The sequence below is a fragment of the Lichenostomus cassidix genome, chromosome 20, assembly GCF_008360975.1.
Source record: "Lichenostomus cassidix isolate B80296 chromosome 20, HeHo_3.0, whole genome shotgun sequence".
NCBI classification, from domain to species: Eukaryota; Metazoa; Chordata; class Aves; order Passeriformes; family Meliphagidae; genus Lichenostomus; species Lichenostomus cassidix.
The window spans coordinates 8,001,959-8,021,113 of NC_139500.1; the positions used below are offsets into that span (position 1 = coordinate 8,001,959).

The 19,155-nt window shown below is 51.7% G+C and overlaps 1 protein-coding gene across 6 annotated transcripts in view; it reads right to left on the minus strand.

The window, feature by feature from the left end:
- Positions 1–19,155, minus strand: part of CDH22 (cadherin 22) — a 77,349-nt gene that overhangs the window by 15,387 nt on the left and 42,807 nt on the right. For all 6 annotated transcript variants that reach the window (XM_085079603.1, XM_085079600.1, XM_085079605.1 and 3 more), the window contains 4 exons: positions 13,206–13,373; positions 12,082–12,269; positions 10,994–11,247; positions 3,862–3,998 (listed from right to left, as the gene is read on the minus strand). In XM_085079603.1, coding sequence (XP_084935729.1) covers positions 3,862–3,998; positions 10,994–11,247; positions 12,082–12,269; positions 13,206–13,373 — 747 coding nt within the window. The remainder of the gene's footprint in view (positions 1–3,861; positions 3,999–10,993; positions 11,248–12,081; positions 12,270–13,205; positions 13,374–19,155) is intronic.

The window sequence follows — 19,155 nt, forward strand, 5'->3', positions numbered from 1 at the left end:
TGGAGCCACAGAGCATGGGGGACAGAGCTCTGCTCGGTGCTTCCATGTTGCTGCATCCGTGGCTGCCACAACACAGCCACCAGCATGGCTCAGGGCATGCCAGCCAGACCCCCCATGCCCAGGTGCCACGTGGCACAACAGGCAGAACTGGGACAGGTCTGGCAGGGATGGGACAGGCAGGGACAGGACTCTGGAGCAGGAGATGGTCACAGTCCTGCAGCATGGCAACCCTCAGGCCAAGAGTCAAATGCTTCGGGGGAATCTTTATCTACATCGCAGAGTATTTCCTTATGCAATTCACGTAAGTAATCTGAACAGGACAGTATTCTTCTCTTAAATATTCAGATACAAAACACCAACTTGCCCTCTCCCTGAGCTGCAGACAGCTGAGTGCTCACAGGACTGACAGCAAGCAGCTCTGGGCAACTGCTCAGCAATGCTGGAGCTCTGCAGCAGCAGCTCCCAGGGATGGGAAGGGACTGACAGTGCTTGGTCACCCCTGCTGTGGCAGGAAAGGAGGGGACCTGTGGTTTCTGCTGTGCCAGGATCCAGCCCTTACTCCTCCAGACCCTCACGCAATCTCACAGTAATAAAGCACTTTGCATTTTTACACCCAAACATCTCCTGTGGAGCTCCAAATCCAGCCACTGCCAAATCATATGTGCCATTTGCCCTCCTGCTCCACACACACAGGTGTGCAGGGTATCACACACCCAAATGTGCTCAGCAGCTTCTCTGGGTCTGAGGAGAGCCCAGGGGACTGTGGGCTGCCATGTGCAGCTGCAGCACCTGGAGCAGCCCAGCTCAGGGACACTGCTGGGCATAGCATCCAATCTGCTCTTCTGTATCAAGACCAAATTGCTACAATACTGAATTCAAAATTTTTACATTAGTAAGGAAGTCAGAAGAGGCAGGAGTGGAATTTATTCCTCACTATATCAGCAAATTGGGAGAAAAAATGCAGAACAGAAGACTGGGATGTGCCACTCTGCTCTCCAGCCTGGATGCCACAGCTCTGGAGCACAGGGTGGGTTTGTAGCTGTTGGTGCAGCTCCTGCTTGCAAAGCAGAGTGTTGATGCCAAGGACAGAGCAGGGGCATGCCAGGGGTATGACTCGTCTGACAGGTGGCTGTATCAGAGGCTGGAGCTGAAAACGTGGCTCCCAGCTGAGGGGAAGCAAAGTGGAAGCAGCAGTTAAGCCAAGTAACATATAAATGGCTCTCACCTCTCCTGAGTCCTGCCCAAACTCAGCAGCATGAGAGTCATTAAATTGCATCCAAACACAATGCTCTGATTAAAGCCAGTCTCCAGCAGGAAGATTTATCATCTCAATTACCAGCAGTGGACACAGCAGTCAAGGCCTCATCATTTTACATGAGCAAAGAGGAAAACAGGAAGAGAATCACTAATATTAGCCCAAGGAAGGTAAACAGCTTGCGAGGGAGATGAAGATTTATCTGTGGAAACGCTTGGCCTGGTCCCAGGCCAGATTAGCTGAACAGCCCCCATGCTTCCTGCCTGCTGCCACGCTGTGAGGCCAAACACTCTGCTGGTCCCCAGCTGGCTGAAACAGCTCCTGCTGGGGTTGCCTGGCTTGGGGGCAGAGCTGCCCCTTGCTCCTCATGCCAGCAGTGGGAAGCCCAGACAACTCATGGGCACAGCCAGGCACCTTCTGCAGCTTTTCTTATTGCTGTCAGGGGCAAATACACTGTGATATGTGCAGGTGGGACACATGGACATGGTCTCTGTTGCAGCAGCAGTGGGCACCAGACAGGGCTCTCCATCCTTCAGCCTGCAGTGGTCAAACCCTGCCCAGGACAGCCCTGTCAGCAGACCAGGAGGGCAGCTCAAGGAGGCCACAGGGATGCAGCATCTTGTTGCAATGCTCTCCAGGCCATGTGACTGGTGCCACGGGAATCAGGTGGGCCTGGCAACATGGCAATAGAGTGGCCACAGCTTCCCACCAGCCCAAATGAGCTGGGGGATCAGGCACAAGCCTGGACAGCAGAATGCCCGGCGGGCTTGTTCCATTCTTCCCGCTGTGTTTACATCTCACTGACAAAATAGAATATTTGACCACTTGCCTCTGATGGAGTTTGTGACATCCAGCCTTGTGGCATCCAGCTGTACCCCACATGCCAATGGTCAGGACCACAGAGCCCTGCCAGCACCCCTGGTCCCAGACACCTGTGTGCTGGGAGCTGCACTGCTGGATGTGCTGATGCCAGCGTGGAGGCTCCCAGCTGCCCTGAATTCCACACTCCCACTGCCATGGCTGATCCCACTGCGCCAGGCTCATCCTGACAGCTGCTGCATGGCCCCACTCTGAAACCCCTCCATCACTCAGAAGGCTGTACCTTTACAACTGCCCTTTCCGCCAGAGGATTCAGACATAAATTGTACTTTAAATTCAATATCAGTCATTAATATTTCATGATTACAAAACGTTAAGGATAATGTCACTGGGAAGAATGTCTGGGCAGTTAAAACAGATGAGTCAGAGCTCACCATGGGAGAAGTCAGAGCACTGAAGAGTCTCCCCGGCTTTTGAAGCAATCCAGCCTGACAGGCTTCCCTGCCAGAGGGGAGCAGCAGCATTTACTGACTTGCTCTGAAATCCTAGCCACAGCGTGTAAATATTGTCCTTCTGATTCTTGTCACCTCACGTTTCCTCTGGATGCTGAGTTGTGCTGCAATGCTGCCATCCCCTCCTCCCTGCAGAGCATCCCCATGGAGCCCCCAGCACAAGCCACAGCTCGGCAGGGGGCTACCCTCCCTGCGATGTGATCAGTGCAGGGGTCACTCCTGCCATCCAGCACAGAGCACCAGCACAGAGAGAGACTGGGATGCACCATGGAGCCAGAGATGTCCCCTCAGGGCAGTGGGGATCTGGCCAAGGCCACTGACCCCTCCTCTCCTGGGGCCATGGGGTCTGTGCCCTTGCCTGACCTCTGGAACCAAAGTCAAGCCTTGACCTGGGCTCCTTGAACAGCACTTTCAAGGCTCAAGAATGAGCAAAGAAACTCTCCCAGAGCAAAGTGTGGGGAAGGCTCCTGCCCACAGACAGATGGGCCCTGGCACATGTCAGCAGGGGTAAGGAGGTGCTCTGCAGCCACAGCAGCTTCCCGGTACCCACTGCAGGGCAGAGCACAGCAGGGCCCAGGCTACCCTGATGACCTGCACATCCAAAATATGGAAAATGTTGAAGAATCTGGCAATGCCTTTCTGTTTCCCAGCGTGGTGCCTGGGAAATTCTGCCCCCACACTCCCTTCCCACTGCTGCATTGGTGGGATCTCCCATCCATTCCTTCTGTGCCAAGCCTGCGCCACCCCAGGTGCACAGGTGGCATCCAGAGCTACAAACCCAGGCGCAGGTACAGCCTGTGAATCCCAAACACTGCGAGCCCCAGCAGAAGTGAGTGCTGACTGTCCCGCAGTGCCACAGGGCTCCAGCTGATGGGACATCCATGCACAGCACATGACTGATCTGGGAGAGGCAGGTGATGTGAGCACAGCCCCCCGGGAGCCCCCAGTGCTGCTCAGCAGGTGTGAGTGCAGGGAGCGAGCTGAGCAGGGATGACTGGCAGAGACGGCGCGGAGATAACACAAATTTGATTAGTGTTCATCAAATATACTATTCGACCATGCTCCCTTATTAATGCTCGACTCAGGAAGAGTATTTTTAGGTTGTCTAGGGAGATGTCAGACTCAGTGCTGCTGCATTTATTTTTCTTTTTCCTTCAGTGTTGATTAACACTTGCCTCTTGGCCACCCTTGCAATGACAGCACCCATATTCCTCTTCCTGCCCCACTCCAGTTCTGCACAGATTCTCTGCTCCACACAGCATTCCTCCATCTCACCTGCTTCCATTGCCAGGACAGTGATGTTGTGCCACCCTGCTGTCTCCCGGTCCAGGACCTTTCCTGTCACAATAGCACCTGTTTTGGCATCGATGTCAAAGATTCTCTCGGCATCCGTGCTGCGGTCGATGGCGTACCTGTGACCAGGCAAAAGGGGAAACCATGAGCAGCTGGATGTGGCAAGCTCACCCTCACCATCAGCCTCAGGAGTACTGGAATATAACACCACAGGCCCTGTATCACTGCTCTCCTTGTGCTGTGCTGCAGCATGGTACAGGAAGGCCATGTTTCTACCAGGCTGCAAGCCCAGAGACTTCAACTAAAATTAAAGTGTGGCTTTTGGTGCATAAAGTGGAACTGTGCACAGACTTTAGACAAAGGGAAAAGCCTGCTCTGATGGGAACCTTATGCTTTCAACAGACACAGCAGTACAGAAATCGTGGGCTGTAACTTCACTCATGACTCTGGGAAGCTTCAGCCCTGTAGGTTCAGGAAAAGCATGAACCCAAACTGAAGGTGGGCACCCCTGCTTGAGGAACCCATCTCACCTACTACCCTCTCTCCTGCCCCTGCCACCCAAATGGAAGATGCAGAGGGCAGCACAGGGTAGGCTGTGAACCAGATCTGCAGATGCCTCAACTGCAGCTACAGCTGGCACAAAGGACAGCTGGACTAAACCTGTGCAACTGGTTCAGCACTCCTGTCAGCACAGAGGTGGGCACCAGCCAGCATACCCCCATCAGCGCAGCACATCATGACAGCAGCCCCAAGATTTACCCTATTTTGAGCTTCCCAGTCCCACAAGGAACTGGCTAAAGAGCTTCTCCAGCTCTGTGTCCAGCTGCTCAGTAGAGACCCATAATGGGCAGCTCTCACTCTGCTCCTTCAGCTGCTCCAGTGCTGACCTGAACAGCCTCTCCTGGGGGTGGAACCCACATACTCCCTGGGCCACCTCCAGAGAGCATGATTCCCACCTCTCCCCAAGGACAAGCCCACAGCTCACATGAGGAGTCAGACACTAGGTTTAGCCCTGAGCCTTCACCAGGACACCACAAGTCCATGCATGTCCCAGTGGCATGTCCTGCATTTCCAACCATTACACATGGAATGAAGCAAGCCAACATTAAATCAGGGCACAATGAGATGTGAGCTCCTGGGGGAAAGGGCTGGAAGGGAAGTCTGATCCAGCTGAGGCTCTCAAGCACAGCCATAGCACAAATAACACAAACCACCACTGCAATCAGAATTAGAAATCCAGAAGGCCTGCAAATCACAAACAATACAGCATAATGTTATTGTGTACAGCATCTTTCACACACACTGAATCCCAGAGTGCTTCACAGAATTAAATAATACAAGACAGCAAAGAGTACAAAGGATAAATTACCAAAAGGAGGGCTGTGAATAAATTAAAGCCTTCAGTCACATGCCCAACCACATAAGGAAGATAGATGTAGGGACAAAGCAAACTGGAAAGCTGGCAAGGTAGGACTGAGAGGCCACATTGGACAGGAGCAGAGCAGACAGGATCCAGGCTAGTAGGTTCAAGACAGGGGAAGTGCTCTGAATCCTAGAGAGCATTTTCCAGCTGTGGGTCCATCATCCACATGGCTCACAGCCAAGGAACAAGAGCTCACCTTCTTCATGCAAGGATGAATGTAGATGGCCCTGTGCTGTTCTGCCCCATGCCCTGGGATGGGACCAGCTGCAGATGGTTGCGCTTCTGGCAGAGCCCCTGTCCATCCACACAGCTCCATCTCTGATGGAGGCACACAAAAAGGCATTCCTACACTGCTTAACTTGTTATACAGTACCAGATTACATTCCCTAGTTTACTCCCTCTCAGACAGATGGGGAGGTGAGAGTAAATACAACAGCACTTGCTAGTAGCCAAACAAAAACATTCAAAAGTCACTATCTAAATTGCATTTACAGCCACCACCTATGTAGCTGACTTCCTCCCTGCCCTTGCATCTAGACGTGATGGACATCTCTCACACAAAGCCAGGTACAAGCTCATGTATCTCCAAACCAGTTACCAGGGACTGTCTGCATTTTCTGCCCCAACTCCCAGCTGGCAGCAGAGCTTTTACAGGCACACAGCCAACTCCAAAAGGGACAGTGACACTGTCTTGGCACGTACTGCAGCCTCTTATCCACTCTCTGTCCACTCACTGGAAAGGAAAAGGAGAGGTCTGGCCACTCAGAATTGTACAGATCAGCCCAATGTTCTGCTGGAAAGATGAACAGAAACTGGGATGACAACACATAATACCTTTCCAATAGCATAAGTGATGCATTTACATAACTGCTTCCATTGTTCTCCCGCATCACCCGACCTCGAACACGTCCTGCCTTCCACTCCACTTTCTCATACTGTTAAGTTCAAGATGGTACTTCACCCTCCCCATGGCCTCCATGCCTCTCAGATAAGCACATGCCTGTTTTGATCACACTTGTGTCATGGCTGCATACACAGAAACATCTGCAAAAAATATCCACAGAAAAACCCAGTTAATGATGAGAGACACCCCCCAAGCCTGGACACATCTGACAGGGCTGCCTGCCCAGCCAGAGGGCAGGAGGATGGCAGGGAGTCTTCAGTGTAATGGGAACCTGTTCTTATGCTTCTCATTTCTTTACTGCTGAGGTTGTCTTCTGTCCCTTCTGAATGGCCTGTTAAGGACATGCTGCCTGTACCCCAGGGCCAGGCACAAACCAAACCACAACTCTGACCCCTTTATCACCACTGCTACAGAGAACCATCACCACCTTAGCACTGCCCCAGGGAAAGAGACAGAGCTTGGCACACTGCCTTGGCCACATCAGCAGGGCGGATGACCCTGCTGCCACTCACTGTGACTGTGGAGGAGGCCAATCCAGGAAGCCTGCAGCTCTCTGCAAGTGCCAAAGGCCATGGGTGCTCTGGATCACTAGGCTGGCGTGGGAGCTGGGGACTGGGGGATGGCAGAGTGATGTCCATCTGCTCCCCAAAGCCACAGCCATAACCTGCCCCGAGCTGCAGATCACAAAACAGACCTCACTTTCCAACAGCTTCCATCCCATCCCATGCTGGGATTATAATTGTGTGCAATACAACCTTCACCACCAGCCTCTCCACTTCTACTCCAACGTCATATTCACCCATCCCACTGAGGTCAAACGGTGCTTCTCACCTGGGGAGAGGCAGCATTTAATGCCTCATCCTCCAGGTACTCAGAGACAGGACCCATGCTCATCTCCCCTGCAGCTGGCTGGTATTCCATATCTGGAACTGCAGTCCCCAGCTCTGATTGGGATGCAGACCTTGTGCTCCATTTTCCTCTCTTCCTGCTGGCACTGCCTGTTGGTTTGGATGCTACAAGCGACTGTTTAATTTCGACAGCTTTCTCAGAGCTCATCTTTCCCATGAATGCATTTCTCAAGCAGTTTGTTTCACTTCTCCCCTAAACGCAACAAGAAGCACATTTTATGCCATGTGTTTTGTTAATAGGGAGCTTTTCAAACACTGTGTGAAAAGCTTTTTGTTGTGTTTGTTTTTTCTTCCTCTCCCTCTTGTATTGAAGCAGGTTGTAGTTCTTGCTGTGCTGTTGGAGTCTATAAAATGCCCATGTCCAACACGTGTCTCTGGATTTGGTGAATGCCAAACAAGAATATCTCTGAGAACCTTAAATCCCAAGCAACATCTTCCCAGTGCTGATAAAGCCTGGAACGAACACAATCAGAGCACAGGCTCCCACTGCAGAGAGAGAAACAAAAGGCTCCTATACAAACAGCCTTACACACACAGACAGTCTATCACTGTATTACTTCATACAATGGCTCAGCTGAGAAAAACTGCACTACGCCCAGCAAACACACAGCTAAAGCCAAAAAGCCAACTGGAAACTAATTTTTTTCTGAACAGGAACAGTTCCAGCTTTTGATAGGCAATAAAACCAAGGATGGAATAAAATAAAAAGAACTGGACCTTTAAGAGGGCATTTCCCACACTTGGTACCACAGAGGGTTTTGTGCCCCACCGAGGGCACGAGTCCTACACAGTCCCTTGGCCATACTGAGCACAGCACTGCTCATGCAGTGGTGTCACCGGGAGGGTGTCCTTCTCTGAGAGGTGATCTCCGGGTGCCTCTTTGCACCCAAGGCAAGCAGCTGCCAGGGACTCTGCAGCCAGTGTGCAGCTGGAGTGAGGCAGCAAGGAGTGGTGCCTCAGGGCACCCTTCAGTCCTCACGTCTTTGTAACAGGTCACTGCGACCCAGTCCAGCTTGCGGGAAGGGATTTGTTCTCAAACCAAGTCACTGCATCCTGTGGGACAGTGGATCACCAGGAGGGCAGGAGAACATCAGGCTGGAATGTGCCTCTAGCAGTTGCTTTGGGCAGCAGGAGTTGAACAGCCTTGTTCGTGCTGGCCTGGGGCTGAAAACAAAGAGCCAAGGGCACCTCCCTTCCCATTTGGCTAAAAATACCTCCCAAACCTTGTTACTGGCAGCCCGGTGTCAGCAGGACCTGGAAACCCTGACAGAGCTGATTTCTGCTCTGCTGTCTCTGGCAATCCTTGTTCTTTCCTGCCTCAAGGGGAGAGTGCATCTCGACATGACAGGAGGTTGTGGCTTTCCCCTATTTACAGGCAGAGCCAACACACAGACCGAAGTCCAGGAGAGCAGAAGCACAGCCATTCCTCTGCTACCACCGCTGGCAGACGAGGAGCAGGAAGTTAAAGGGATCCACTGAACTGCAGCAACTTCAAAGGGTTCATACCAACTTCAAGGCAACAAGGATCAAATGCTGGTCGTGTCGTCAGGACCAGGTGCTCTCCAATGTATCAGAGGTGAAGTACAAGTGCTGGCTTCTTGTGACTGTACTTCCAAGCAGCACACTTGAAACGAGAGGTGACTTACTGCTGTCTCCTGCTGCCGGGTTAGTGTCACATCCTGGTGCTGCAGGGTGCTGGCATTAATGTCTGTGCATTGCTTTGAAGCTGTGAACAGCTGCCTATGCAGCAAAGTATTTTATTAAATTACCTGGCTAGCCAGAGGACAGGGAAGCAGGAGAGATCCAGCTGTACCTTTCTCCTGCATTGGTGCTGCATCAGCACGACGAATATCAACCTGCAGCTCCACTTGGTGCACGTTAAAATGGCCGTGAAGGCTCACCCTGCTGCACTGCCACTGCTTGTGACAGCAGGGACTGCCAGCACAGAGGGAGTGAAGGGATGGACCAAGTGCCACAGGGGAGCATGGGGGACACAGGATGAGCTATCTGCCTGGGGATAGCTGGAGGCAGGACACATATTTGAATGCATCAAGCCTGACAAGAGAAAACACATGGCAATTCCCAAGCTGCAGCAGATGCATTGGAGTCCTGTTGGCTGGGTCCTTGTGTCTGAGCACGAGGCATTGCCTTGCCAGCACTGAACTCACTGTAGGAGAGACTCCCAAAGCAAAGTTTAGGCTTTCACCATCTTGCCCAGCACTTGAGTCTGCTTCTCTCAGGTCCAAATCTCCACCGCCTTCTGCACAGCTTTAAGAGCTTCCCTCCACTGCTTTCTTTTGGTCTGTCTGCAAACAATGCAGCAAACTCCACAGGGAAGCCACACAAAGAACAAGAAAAAACAAGAATAAGAATAGTTCTGTCCCCAAGGCCCCTTTTCGACAATTACAGATCAGAAAATAAAATCTATGTTCTGCAGCACTGCTAGAAACAGTCAAGTGAAAAACTACATGCTCACATGTGTACAGACACAGATGTGTGGACACACCACCCTCTTGAAGGGTGTGAGCTGACAGCCACATGCTCAGAGGCAGAAAAGGAAGAAATCAGACAGGTAGCTGGAGAGAGTCTGGAGAGTCACTGGACAAGGTCAACAGAGGTATATTGAAAACACATCCAAGGCTCAGCACCCACTAGTGCAAGTGGTACAGCATTCACATACACAGGTCCTGGCACACCAAGACTGATTTCATTCACATTCCCCCCCTCCCCCCCAAAGTCAACTTTGAGTATCCAGCTTTGTGACACAGTACTCTCTGCTAGCTGCCAGGCATCTGTAGATGGCAGCTTTCCATGTGCAAATTCCCTTCTGAGCTTTCTTACCATCTCAGACTTTGCTTCCATGAGGATTAAGAGATCCCCCTCAGCCCACCATGAAACAGTAGGTCCCCCATGGCTGCACAGCACTGAGCTCAGTGCCCCAAACCGGCATGGAGGGGACATCACTGAATGTAACCAAGTGCTGTAACTGAGCCCTCTTTGGCCTGTCTCTCCCCACCCCACATCCCTATCCCTGTCCTTTCCAGTCCATTGCTGCAGGGCTGACTCCCTGCAGAGTTCTCAGTCCAAAGCCACTGCTGATCCCTGGAAGTGCGTGGCTCCCCGGGTGCCTGCAGCCCCGCCGGCACCTGGCACCAGAACACACATTTCAAGGAAATTTTCCACACGTTGAGGATGTTTTCTGAACACCAGATTTCCAACCCAACTGCTCGTGACTCAGGCCAGTTGGCAGAGCCAGAAGGCTGCTTTGTGCCTTAGGTAATAACAATTTAACAAGGTAACAATCTCTTTAGCCACAAATTAAATGGAAATGGGAAATGTCCTGTGCAGATAAGCTGCTGCCTGGATTATGTCCCCTGCCCAAATATAAACTCCTCTGATCTTTGATCCTATGCACACATGCACGCTCACACAGCCAGGCTGTGGCTCTGCACCTCCCAAGCCTCACCCCATTTATCAGCCTTCACCACTGTCCTCCGGCCACTTCTGGCGTCTGGCCTGTGTCAGGTACCGCTGCAGATACCTTGCTGTCAGCAGCAAGGACATGCAAGCATCACCCAGCCACTTTCCCTGACACTCCCTTGCACTCACAAACCCATCACCTGTCAGTGATGTATCCGTCGCCTGTGAGACGGCTCCGCTTGCTTGTGCACAGGCTGCCATTCACCTGCCAGCTGCCTGTCCCACGAGACACTCACACACGTGGCCACACATGCAGCACTTGCTGCTTTTATCTGCACTCTCCCACCTTCTCTGTCCCAGCCGTGGCCACAAGCCCCCCCAGGCCACATGTGTCCCTTGCAGGTTACCCTACAGCCTCTGCTGGAAGGGGGATGAGGGAGGTTCGGATGGCTGCTTTACCGGACAGGGTGGTTCGCTGTGTCTGGGTCCAGGGCAGTGACCACCCCCACGATAGATCCAACATGTGCATCCTCCTGGACCTCCATCAGGTTGGAGGGGGGCCGGAACTCGGGGGGCTCATCGACGTCCAGCACTGAGACCCGCACAATGGTCTGGTCCCGAAAGGTGCCCAGGTCCACGAACCGTGGGTCCACGAACTTGTTGAGGGCCTCCACCACGACAGTGTGCACTTTTTTTGACTCGTAGTCAAGAGGCTGGGACAAGGGAAGAGGGTAAGCCACAGGCAGCCCAAGGAGCCCCTCTGATGCTCCTTCCTTCTCCAGAGATATCAGGGCAGCAGTAGAGCCACTAAAGCCACCTGCTTCCAGGCAGTGCCTCTATAGCAGCCTGGGGGTTTCTACTTTGCCCTCCTGCCAGGAGCATCCACACCAAGGGGGCAGGAGGAAGCAGAAGCCTCCAGCCCACTCCCCTCAGGGCCTCCAACAGGGTGCCCAGACTGTGAGGAGCCAGGATTCACTGGGAAGAGAGCACAGCGTGTGCTGCACATGAACGAGTTTTGATCATTAATCACCCTGCTCTTATTTCTACAGGGGAGGCAAGCTGCATACAGTGGCCTTGAAGAACAATCATTCTTTCCTGCCTGCACCAAGTATTTGCTTGATTGTTTTTGCCACCAAAAGCAGATACAGTTAAAGTGCTGCTGGTCAGGTACAGGAATTAGGTGGGCATTTTTCTCCCCTAACAGGTGCTATCAATAACAGCTGTAAGCGCTCCTCTCTGTAGTCCTATGCATGGTGTCTCCTCTGCACAGCTCACTGTTTCACTGCTACCCCCAAGCTGCCCTGGGGGACTCCAGCAGGTACTCTGTGCTGCTCCTTTTCAGCCTTTCCTCCAAGACACAGCCCAAATTTTCTCATCCAGGCAGAGCAGAGACAGGTCCCTCCCTGCATCAGCAGGCACAAAAATGCAACTGCTACTGCTAGAGCAGCACTCAGAGCATTTTCTTTAATTCAAGTGCAACATCATCCCCAAAGGAAAGCATCCTCCTAGGGACCTGTGCTGTCCCTACCCAACCAACACCTTCTCACCTTCTGTACCGTGATGACAGCCTCTTGGGTATTGCTGTCCGTGGTGACTTTGAACATCTCCACCCCTTCCTCATCCTTCACTTGATATGTCATGTCTGTGTTCTCCCCGACGTCAGAGTCCTCTGCCTTCACCCTCCCAATGGCAGTGCCCACAGGGGCCGTTTCAACAATGCTGAATTGATACATCTCTGGAGGAGAAACAGGTACCAGAATCACTGCTTCTGCTTTTGAACTGCCCCCAGCCTTCAAAAACCTCCCTGGGCTGAGAGGGTTGCTCAAACTCCACCATGTCTCCAGCCCAGAACGCACCAACAGGAGAAACAAATACACCAGCCAAAAGGAAGGGCTGAGGGAAGATAACTGGGGAGCACTGACATTGCAGGTGCTGGGTGAAGAATGGGCTGATTTCTGTGCATGGACACTGCCCTACAATCAGTGCTCTCTGATGCCTTGCAAAGATTCCTTTGCAATTTCTGATCTCTAAGAGGCGCAGCCTTTGAGCCAAGCCTTCTCCACCTGCAGCCCCTTCCCTGGCCTGCCAGCTGAGATCTGCCAGGCTCCACAGTTGGAGTGTACAGCAGAGCCTGCTCCTCACAGCAGGATCGCCCAGCACCCTGACTGGGGAGGGTCCCAGGTCAAACACTAGCACAAGCCACAGGCCATTAGCAGCAAGTCAGAAAACAGAGCTGTGCTGCGACAAGGCTGCTGTCCGTGAGCAGTGTCACTGTCCTTGCACAGGGGCAAAGGTGTGCCAAGCTCCCACACAGCAGCCAGGAGGGGCCAGGCCAGCAGCCAAGTCCCTGCTCCAGCTCCCAAGGGTCAGCAGCATGGTGTACCTTGCTGGCTTCCTGCTGTTTGGAGAGGGCTCAGGAAAGGCACAGCTCTGCTATCCTACTATGCAAGCTTTCAGGACCTGCACCGGAGCAGGGAACTTGTACCCACTGTGCTGCCAGGCAGGAACACATCAGAGCCAGGACAGGAGCTGTGCATGCCATGGTGATTTGGTATTGTACCCTGCCAGCAGCTGGAGTGGCTGGGCTGGCTCAGCCTGCAGGTTCCATCCCACCACCCACAGGGAACCAGGACATGCTCCAATGCCCACCCCCACTGCCACCAGGACTTACTCTGAGGGAAGCGTGGAGGATTGTCGTTGACATCAGTGACTACGATGGTGACTGTGGTGGATCCAGACAGGCCACCCAGCTGTCCTGCCATGTCTGTTGCACGGATCACCACCTCATAGCGGTCCTGTGTCTCACGGTCCAGGTCTGCCACGGCTGTCCGGATCACACCTGGAAACCAGCAGGACAGAGTGACCACAGGCAGGTCACAGAGCCACACACAGAGTGAGGTGGGAAGAGGCCACTAGAGATTACTTTGGACAAGATCCAGACCTAAACAGGATCACCTGGATCTCCCAAACTCTTTGCATAGGGCAGATGCTCCAGTACTTCACCAACCTTCATGGCCCTTCCTCTGACTCACTCTGGTATACCCACAGAATCATATTTGGCTGTCAGACACACCACTTGCATCACACCAGTGTGCAGTAGAAGGGACTGTCACCTCCCTTGACTGCTGGGGACACTCTCCCCAACCACACCCCTGGTGCTCCCAGCCACCTCTGCCACAGGAATGCACTGCTGGCCACAAACAGTATCTGCTGAACCCTTTTGCAAGAGGTCATGTAAGCAAAAGCTAAGGGGAGAGAAGGGCTCTGGAGAGAAGAACAAGGCCAGAGGGGTGTCAGCCAGGCAGAAACATCCCAAAAATCCTCCTGAAGCCCAGGAATGGCCACAGGCCCAACCTGCTCCCAGCAAGTCTCCTCATGAAGCATAAAAGGCTCCCAGCTGCTGCTTCTCCCATGGGCTACTGGCAGCTCCCACTGGGTTAAACCCTGGCACAGAGGAGGTTTGTGCTTCTCTCCAGGGAGACTGGAGCTGGGTGAAAGATCTGTGGGGGTCAGAGGATTGATGGGGGCAGGAGTCACAGGAGCGAGAGGACTCATCCTCACCCCCACCCAAATGCGGGGGCTGTGCTGGGGCCAGCCTCAAGGTCTGCTCTGAAAAAACCCAGGCTGAGTCACAAAACCCCTCTGGCACAGATCTGCAACAGCCCACTTATCCTGATCTGCTGGGCAGGAGCCAGGCTTGTCTCAGCACTCCTTACAGAACAGGGGTGTCCCTAGCCCAGGCTCCATCTCACAGGTGCCATGGCCCAGGTCCCTGGGGCACCTGTGTTATTTGGAGAATGGGAGGGGGGCAGTACATTTCTAAAAGTCTGTCTGCACAAACCCCCTCATTTTCAAGTGCCCTTCTAAGTTAAGGAGACCAGAGACGACAATACACATGCTCTGTGTCAGAGAATGCACTGGAGCTTAACAAAATGAATGGTATGGTAGTACTTCTTACAAAAGTAAGTCTCTTAAATACAGTTTTTATAGGTCTCCACTATTCATCTGGGATTGGGGAAATGACCAGGACTAAAATATAAAAGAATGTAAAACAAGAAACAAAGATCAGTAAAAGCCTGAAACCTCTGTGAATGGCAGAAATTACCAGTCACCCACACCTGTTTCATTTTAATAGAAACAAAGTAGAGAAAAAACATTTTGAGGCTGAAAGAAAGAAAGAAAGGACTTTGCCCTGACGTGGCACGAGGGTCACGAAGGAGTGAGTGCCTACAAGTTTATTAGCAGCACGTTCCAGTTCCATTATGCCAGCAGTACCAGTACCACCTATCTGTTATATTCCTATAACAGACAGGAAGCAGCTTAAAGCCCCCTCCAGATCAGTTTTTTAACATTCCCACAGATTTAGACATTGTTTTATGTTTTTGTAAATCCTCTCTCTTCCAGGGTTTTCTGTTTAACTATCAGCTTTACCTTCTCCTACTGTGAACAGCGAATTCATTGCTGCTTTGTTTCAGCAGTAATCCTGCCCTGTGCTAGGGACAATACTGGAGGAGGCTGCTGGAATGGGTCTCCAGTGCAGGGGTCTGATTCAGAGGGAACAGGGAGCTCTCTTCTTGCTGAGCAAATAGCTGACGTGCAGCACATTGAGAAGCGGTAGAGCATCAAAGATCCAAGTCACCAAGAGCACAGCAGCAGGGAGTTCCAGCAGGCAGCAAGGAGCCAAGATATGGCCTCAGGGCTTCCAGGTATCTGCACTCCACAGCCTGCAGGTTTGTCAGCTTCCCCATTCACTCTCCAGTGTGGCCTTGTGTACCTCCAGACGAGGGCTCACACCACAGAGCCACTGGTGCTGTGGCCCAAAGGCAGTCAGAAATGCCACCGAGCTGGGAGGATGAAATTCCTCTGCCTCGCCCTTTGCGTGACATTACAGGTGCAGCAGGAGCTGGCAACACTGTTCAGGAGACATTTATCACTCCTTCCTTTCTGAAACTAGCAATTATTCCAATGATTAGCATTGTTAGGATTTATTATAAAGACATAACCACCACTTCAGATCCTTGCCATTCTCCAGATCTCATGGATAGGCACAATTATCACCCAGTTTCCCTTGTCCCTTTGTACTTCAAGTTCTGTAATTACCTGGACTCCCCCGCCTTCAGCCCCACGGATAAGGGAACAGGTGTTTATCAGCTGTGATGGGGCCCAGGGTCTGCTCTGACCCCTTCATTCATCCTGGCTCTGCTCAGAGAAAGCCATTTGACATGGAGTCCCACTCCAGCTTACAAAGAGGGGACTCAGGAAAGGGAGGCAAGAACGCTCCCCTGGGCACCCATCCCAACATGGATGGCATCCTCCCACCTGGGCAGCAGGACCAGCCCTGCACAAACACCCAGGGCTCAGGGACCAGCCCCAGCTGCTCATGCTGACAGGCCTCTCCTGCCACTCCACTGTGAATACAAAACCGTTATTTCTGGGCAAGCACTATCTCATTGAAATTTAAGCAATTCTGTTAATTAACGGGGTCTGAAGCATTTTATAATGAAAATGATTCATGTCAGCACAATAGTGATGAATTGGGATGAGAGGGAAAAAGCTCATGCATTCACCAAGGCTGTAATGACTTAACTGTGCTGCTCGTAATGATATAGCTCATAATACGCCATGCAAGATGGGAGAAAAGTGCTCAGGCACTTCCCAGAACACCTCCAAGGTCACTCGTCCCAACAGGGAGTAAGTCCAGGCCATTTGGCACATGCAGAGTAGGGTAAATGTCCCCAGCCAGCTCCTGTTCTTCCAGCAGCACAAGGCAGACAAAATCTCTGCCTGTGGCAGGGGTGGAATCTGATCAAAAACTCCCTCTCACGGTGTTGTGTGTCCCAGTACATCCTGGAAAAGTGGGGATCTGCTGCAGAAAAACTGGTCTGTGCTCCAGACCTCCAGGAGGATTGTCACTGGGATGCTATTTCCAAATTGCATGGGCCACACCAGGTTACCTCCCCTTTGCCTTGTGGGCCGAGGTATCACTCACCATTTGCTAATGGTCATGGCAAATCAGGGTCTCCACATCCATGTGGCACTATGGGCACTGCCTAAAACACCCACCAGCAAAAAATCTGCATGGTCCCATCTTTCAGAGCCAAGATAGTCTTTGCTTCCAGAACCTGACCTCCAGGGACTCTGCAAAGCAGCTGCAAGGGATGGTGACAGACCTTCCTCAGGGCTGTACACAGAGCACAGAAAAGTCATTGCTATCTTCTCCCAAGATTCACCTTCTTTCCAGCTGGAAAAACTGACAAACTTTGTCTTTCCCAGACACTGCTAACAAAGCAAGAACAACCTCGAGCTCAGACTTGTCTTCCCCGCTCTTGTCAGTATCTGTTATAGCTGAATAATGTGGACACATGGTGGCATACCCTCTGGTACAAGGCACATGTGGCTTTCCAGCATGATCCAGATTAATCAGTATAATTACCAGGCAAGGGGACACTTACAGCATCACATAAATACCACTGAATCTGCTCCAACTGCAGACTCTCTTCTGGTGATAAAAACAAAACAGGGCAAAGCACTCAGCAGGTAACTGCCTTCCAGGAATCCCCTCATTATGGGCTTTGCTTTGCTCATCTGACTTCTAGGTCAGATGTCCACACCCTTAGAGACCATCTGGAAAAGGCACCTTCCAGCTGAGGGCAGGAGGAGCAACAAGCCAGAAAGTCATGGAGTAACAAACAGGGATCTATCCTCAGGAGATTCCCAGTCCATCTACAGCTCAAAGCAGGCAGTCTTCAAAGGCAGGTGAGATTACCCTGGGCCATCAACAGTCAGATTTTTAGTATCCCCAAGGATGGAAACACCATCATCATGGTAAAAAGCCTTGTCTTCCTGCCATTTGTGTCTTTTTACTGTGCATGCTTGAGAAGAGTCTGGGTCTGTCTTCTCTATCCCACTCCCATTTAGCTGGATAAAACAGCTTAATTTCTGCCAGCAGTCTGGTCAGTGAGATCAAACCCATATCTGCCTCAGGCCAAGAGTGGCAAGACACCTTGCAGATTCCTCACCTGTGCTCTCACCTGCCTGCAGGGACACAGAAATACCAATATATCTGCCAAGACATGAGTCCTGCTGGAAGCTCACATCCTGGAGGAGGTCAGCCCTTGCAGAAGAGGTTTTAGCCCCAAGAACCAGCACTTCAGTCACCCTCCAACCCCTCATCCTGTCCTTCAGCTCAGCACAATTTGGAAGGCAGAAGCTACAGGCAATCTGAGCAAGGTATGAGGCATAAGGGTCACAAGGTTCATGGAGCAATTAACAAAGATTTGTTCCAGGCTGGAATCAATCTTGCCCATGCCAGTCAGAGAGCCTGGACAGAGGCTCACCAGCAGTGAGCTCTGACACATGGGACAGGACACTCACCCTTCCTTTGTCTCTTCTTTTAGCAGTTAAGTCACTCATCATTTAACATTAATTCCCTTGGCACATTAGTAGATACACTCTAATTTCCTCAAGATGACCAAACATAAAATTTGGTCCCAAGTCAGCTGAAGTTCCTGAAGTCTCAGAAAAGGGCTGTTAATGTTCAATCTTGCTAATAAGAGGAATCCCTTCAAATAAATGTGGCTTCTCTGCAGACTCTCGTGCTCCATTTTCTGAGTCCCTTGTGCCTGTGCACAGCTCTGGTGGATAAAGGACAGAGATAGGGCACAGACCTGCACAACCCCCTGGGCACACAGGAACACATTCTGATCCATCTGTGTTTTCAGGCACCAAGGAGCATTTAAAACAAACTGGCAAGAGCAGAAGAGAAACATGTTCTGCCTCCCACCACCACATCACACAGATCAACGGCTCATCAGCCCAGCTCAGTGTGCAGCAGGCTCCCAGACACAGCTCCTCTCCCTGTCCAGCTTTACTGCCCCAGGACCAGGGCTGTGGTCTGTCTCCTAATACAGCAAGGCTGGCAGGTAGGGATGAAACAACAAAGGACTGCACACAAATAACCATCAGCTTCATCCCAGGAGGCCAGCATCTCCACTCTTGCTCTCCCTGGCATAAAAGCCTCTAAGCCCTTATGGGCTCAGTCTTTAAATCAGGACACAGGCTCTAGAACTCAGGAGCTGGTTTAAGTCATCATAAATGCCAGACTGCATTTCAAATACCCTCTGAGTCCTTCTGCCTTTCTCCTGCGTTCAGCAGTGACAGATTTGAAGAACAACTGCTTCCTCACAGTAAAAAGCCAGCTTCCCAAACTGACAAGATGGCTTTTAAGGAAAGCACAAACATCACAAAGTGTACAGTGTTATGTGCTGTGGCTGCTCTGTAGCACTCAGTATCCCTGCAAAGGGATGAACAAGACTGCTGGAAAGAGAGGCACCAGGCTGTGGGGTGTTGAGCATGTTCATGTTCCCTCCCAAGCAAGGCTGTGTGCAAGGGATCACAGGCAGCAGGGAGTCTCCAGCCCAGGGAAAAGAAAGGGCACTGCAAACAACAAGGGAACAGACATGAGCAGGCAGGCACAGCTGCCTGCCAAAACAGAGATTTGCCCCTATAAAGGTGAATAATCGGCAGTGGTGGAGAGAATGCAGGGTGATATAAAGCAGCATGAAAACACAGCCTGCAGATTTAAATGCCCAGATTTCTGTTCTCACATAAATGAACTGAGA